This window comes from Dioscorea cayenensis, chromosome 11, assembly GCF_009730915.1.
Source record: "Dioscorea cayenensis subsp. rotundata cultivar TDr96_F1 chromosome 11, TDr96_F1_v2_PseudoChromosome.rev07_lg8_w22 25.fasta, whole genome shotgun sequence".
NCBI classification, from domain to species: Eukaryota; Viridiplantae; Streptophyta; class Magnoliopsida; order Dioscoreales; family Dioscoreaceae; genus Dioscorea; species Dioscorea cayenensis.
The window spans coordinates 6743465-6747350 of NC_052481.1; the positions used below are offsets into that span (position 1 = coordinate 6743465).

At 33.7% G+C, this 3886-nt stretch overlaps 1 protein-coding gene across 1 annotated transcript; it reads left to right on the forward strand.

The window, feature by feature from the left end:
• The first annotated feature begins 292 nt into the window (after nucleotides 1–292).
• LOC120271575 lies at nucleotides 293–3886 on the forward strand. The gene is made up of 5 exons (XM_039278255.1): nucleotides 293–307; nucleotides 1853–2078; nucleotides 2147–2432; nucleotides 2875–3079; nucleotides 3314–3886. Exons 1-5 carry the CDS (start codon nucleotides 293–295, stop codon nucleotides 3884–3886), a joined length of 1305 nt encoding a protein of 434 aa, XP_039134189.1.

The window sequence follows — 3886 nt, forward strand, 5'->3', positions numbered from 1 at the left end:
TTATCTTTTGTCCAAATTATATTTTGGTTGTAATTGATGATAAACTGCAGTGCAGATTAGTTCCAATATTACAAGCTGTCTAATAATGTTTTTCTTGTGGCTGAATTTATTTAATTTATTATAAGTAAGCAACTAATTTCTTCAGTCATGGAACATATATATGTTGAGTGTTTGCTGCATAATAGTTTGTGTTTCTGGCTTTCTATTTCATTGAGAACTCTAGTCATGTAATTTGCTTATTGAACAGAGTTCAGTTATGTTTTAAGAGTCTTTGCTCTATCTAACTGCATAGATGCTGCTTGTGCCTGTAAGTTATGTATATAACAATTGTGACATCTGCTTTCATGCTAACCTGTATGAAGTGCTCCTGCTAATGTGGTAGTATAGCTTTCATCCTTGATTACCAAGTTTTATATATTTTGAGTTATATATAATTTGGCTCATTATCTTAATAATTTGAACTCTAATCTCGAGATAAGTTCCATAACAACTCAAATCTCTTTTTGTGGTTGTTGTTAATCTCCATGTATCTGACTAATTAGATACATCTTTATGCTCATTTTGTGTGGATTTAATTTGTTCTGAAGATGTATCTAATTAGTGGTTTCAGAACAAATTAAATCCACACAAACCACCTTGTATTGTATAAAACATGTATTATATGGCATTTAAAAAGCTCTTGTACACACAAGAGATGCCATATCACTAGATCAAGGCGGTGTTTGTACATGTTAGATTATTTGATTAAAATCATTATAGATTTTGATGACCTTACTCTCACGAATTGTTATTTTAATAATATATATATATATATATATATATATATTCCTATATTTTATTTTTATGTTCTTTTATTAACAGTTGAGTTGTTATGGAACTTATCTATATATCTATATATATTGAGTTGTTACGGAACTTCATATTACACTAATCTTCATATATATTGAGTTGTTATGGAACTTATCTATATATATATATATATATAAATTGGCTCATTATCTTGAGTTGTTGAACATTTTATTAAGTTATGTTGTTTGGTCCATTTATTTCATTATTTATTATTTATATTTCAGGTGCCTCATTATTTATTATTGAAAATTTCTTATTTTTATGCTATTCAAGGGTTTTTTTTTTTGTCAGTAAATTATATGCTTCTATTTTACTTGTTGATTATTATATGATTAGATACAAGATTTTTTTAGAGATGTACCTCTTTGCCTATTTCTTCGGCCTATTATTATTTTGATTTTTTTTTTATCTAAACTCAGATTATAAATGGACAATCAATTTGGTGATGAAAGCGTTGTACTTGCCACCGCTACTATTGTTGCAATTGTAGCATTAAGGTGGTACAATAGGAGAAGAGGATTGAATTTGCTACGAGAGCCATATTACAATAGGAACCTACAACGTACAAATTATATTTCAAGAATAATACATGGATCCGAAGAGTCTAGTATAGCAATGCTAAGGATGAAAAGGGTTGTATTTTTTGGGTTATGTGATTTATTGAAGTTAAGAGGATTGTTGTGCAACACCCTACATATAAGTGTGGAAGAGCAAGTAGCAATGTTTCTTCACATTCTTGGTCATAATGTCAGGAATAGGGTGATTGGAGTAAATTTTTTGCGTTCCGGTGAAACTATTAGCCAATACTTTAAACATGTATTATATGCCATAGGAGAGCTTCGAGGTGAATTTATCCAACCGCCTCGCACAACTACTAGTTAAGTAATTACATAGGATCCAAGGTTTATGTCATATTTTAAGGTAAGAAAAATATTGAATAACTCTACTATATGGCTCACAGACTTATATGCAATACATAATATTTTTGTCTATTAATAAATAGGATTGCATAGGAGCGCTTGATGGTACACATATCCATGCATCCGTTCGAAAGGAAATTGTAGCTCGTTTCAATGGGAGAAAACCATATCCCACCCAAAATGTGTTGGCCACAGTTGACTTTGAATTGAGGTTTACATATGGTCTAGCTGGGTGGGAGGGTTCAGCACATGATGCACTTGTTCTTCGTGATGCTTTAGAAAGAGAGGATGGTCTTATTGTGCCTGAAGGTATGTCACTATTTGACAAAATTATAATTATTATATTGTCAGAATAACTAATACAATTAACCATGTAGGCAAGTATTACCTTGTAGATGCGGGATATTCCACAAGAGCACGTTTTATATCACCATTTCGTGGTGTTCGCTATCATCTTAAAGAATTTAGTGCCCGCACACCATCAAATAACAAGGAACTATTTAATTATAGACATTCTTCATTGCGCACTACCGTGGAACGAGCGTTTGGTGCTTTGAAGAATCGCTTCAAAATTCTCACATCTAGACCCATTCTTTCCATATCGAACACAAATGGATATCGTGGTTGCATGTTGCATTTTACACAATTAAATTTTACAAGGAGGTAATGATATTTATGTACCCGATGTTGAAGAATGTGAACCTAATGTGCAAGAAGTTAGTACTCAATCCCAAGCACGTGAGGAAGCAAGAGAATGGTTAGCAATACGTGATGCAATCATGGAGGCCATGTGGAACAATAGATAGTGTTTTCCTTTGTTGTGGTTTTGTTGTTTAATTATATACCTTCGTTGTGGCTTTGTTGTGGAATTATATTTAATGTTATTGTTTTCTGTTGTTGCATTTTGTGTCCCATCTTCTGATAACTAGGCTTAATGTGACACTATATAACTTCATTGTTGTTATGTTTTGGAATTATATTAATGTAGTTGTTTTGTATTGTTGCATTTTGTATTCCATCTTTTGATAATTATGTTTAATGTTATTGTTTTGTGTTGTTGAATTTTGTTTGAATATAAATTTATTGTCTTTTTTTATATGTAAAGGATGGACTTAGTCGAAATGACTCAAGAAAGCGAAAATGTTGGAAGGAGATGCCCAACTAATTTTAGGTGGACAGCGATCATGACGTCATTCTTGCTTAGATGCTTAGTTGAGCAAGCAAACCTTGGCCTTAAAACTGACAAAGGTTTCAAGAGTACTGCTATCAATGCAGTTGCGAGGGCTGTTAGTACGAGGTTTAACATGATTGTGAGTGATACACATGTTATCAATCGTCTCCGACATCTAAGAAAAATATGGGTACTAATAAAAAAGCTTAAAAGTTTAAGTGGGGTTTCTTGGGATGATTCGGAGAAGAAAATCATTATATGGGCATTGAAGAATTCCGAACGTACATACAGGTAATTTGAAGTTTGTTTTTTATTTTTATAAATGATATTTGTGTGCATTATCTCTATTTACTTGTCCCTTTTTTTTTTGTAGTCACATCCTAATGAAGCGGTTTACATCAATAAGCCCATTGAAGATTATGAGGAGATGGCCATTGTTTGTGGGAACGATCAAGCAACAGGATCATTTGCAAGAACAGGTTCTCAAAGCTCTAGGAGTCTCGGTGTCCGCATGGAAATGCCATCAACACCACCGACATTGGATTCTGACGATCAACCACAAGGGTTGGATGATTGGGACTTCACTCAATCACAACCTCCTCCGGCGGAAACACCAACAACGTCCACTTCGAAGGCGAAAGAAGTAAACAAGGGATCAAAGCGTATTAGGCGGGAAGAATTGGAAGTCATGCAAAAAATCTCCATTGGATTGGATAGGCTTGCAAGTGCTGCGGAGACGAACAAAGGTGTACAGTTGAGTAAGAGATTGTACGATGAGGTCATGACTTTGATTGGCTACTACAATAAGTCTGATCTTGGTTTAGCATATGACCATTTGAATGCCCAAAATAATCTAGCAACTGCTTTTATAAACAAAGATCATGACCTTCGATGCTTTTGGATGGATGGTTTCCTTAGGCAGTTGGGCCGTGATGGTGGTGTTTGA

Bases quoted from the DNA above. Each gene is read 5' to 3' on its own strand.
- LOC120271575 (XM_039278255.1), top strand. The intron at 2,079-2,146 runs GTATGTCACTAT...TTAACCATGTAG, and splicing joins TGGTCTTATTGTGCCTGAAG to GCAAGTATTACCTTGTAGAT. The intron at 3,080-3,313 runs GTGAGTGATACA...TTTTTTTTGTAG, and splicing joins GTACGAGGTTTAACATGATT to TCACATCCTAATGAAGCGGT.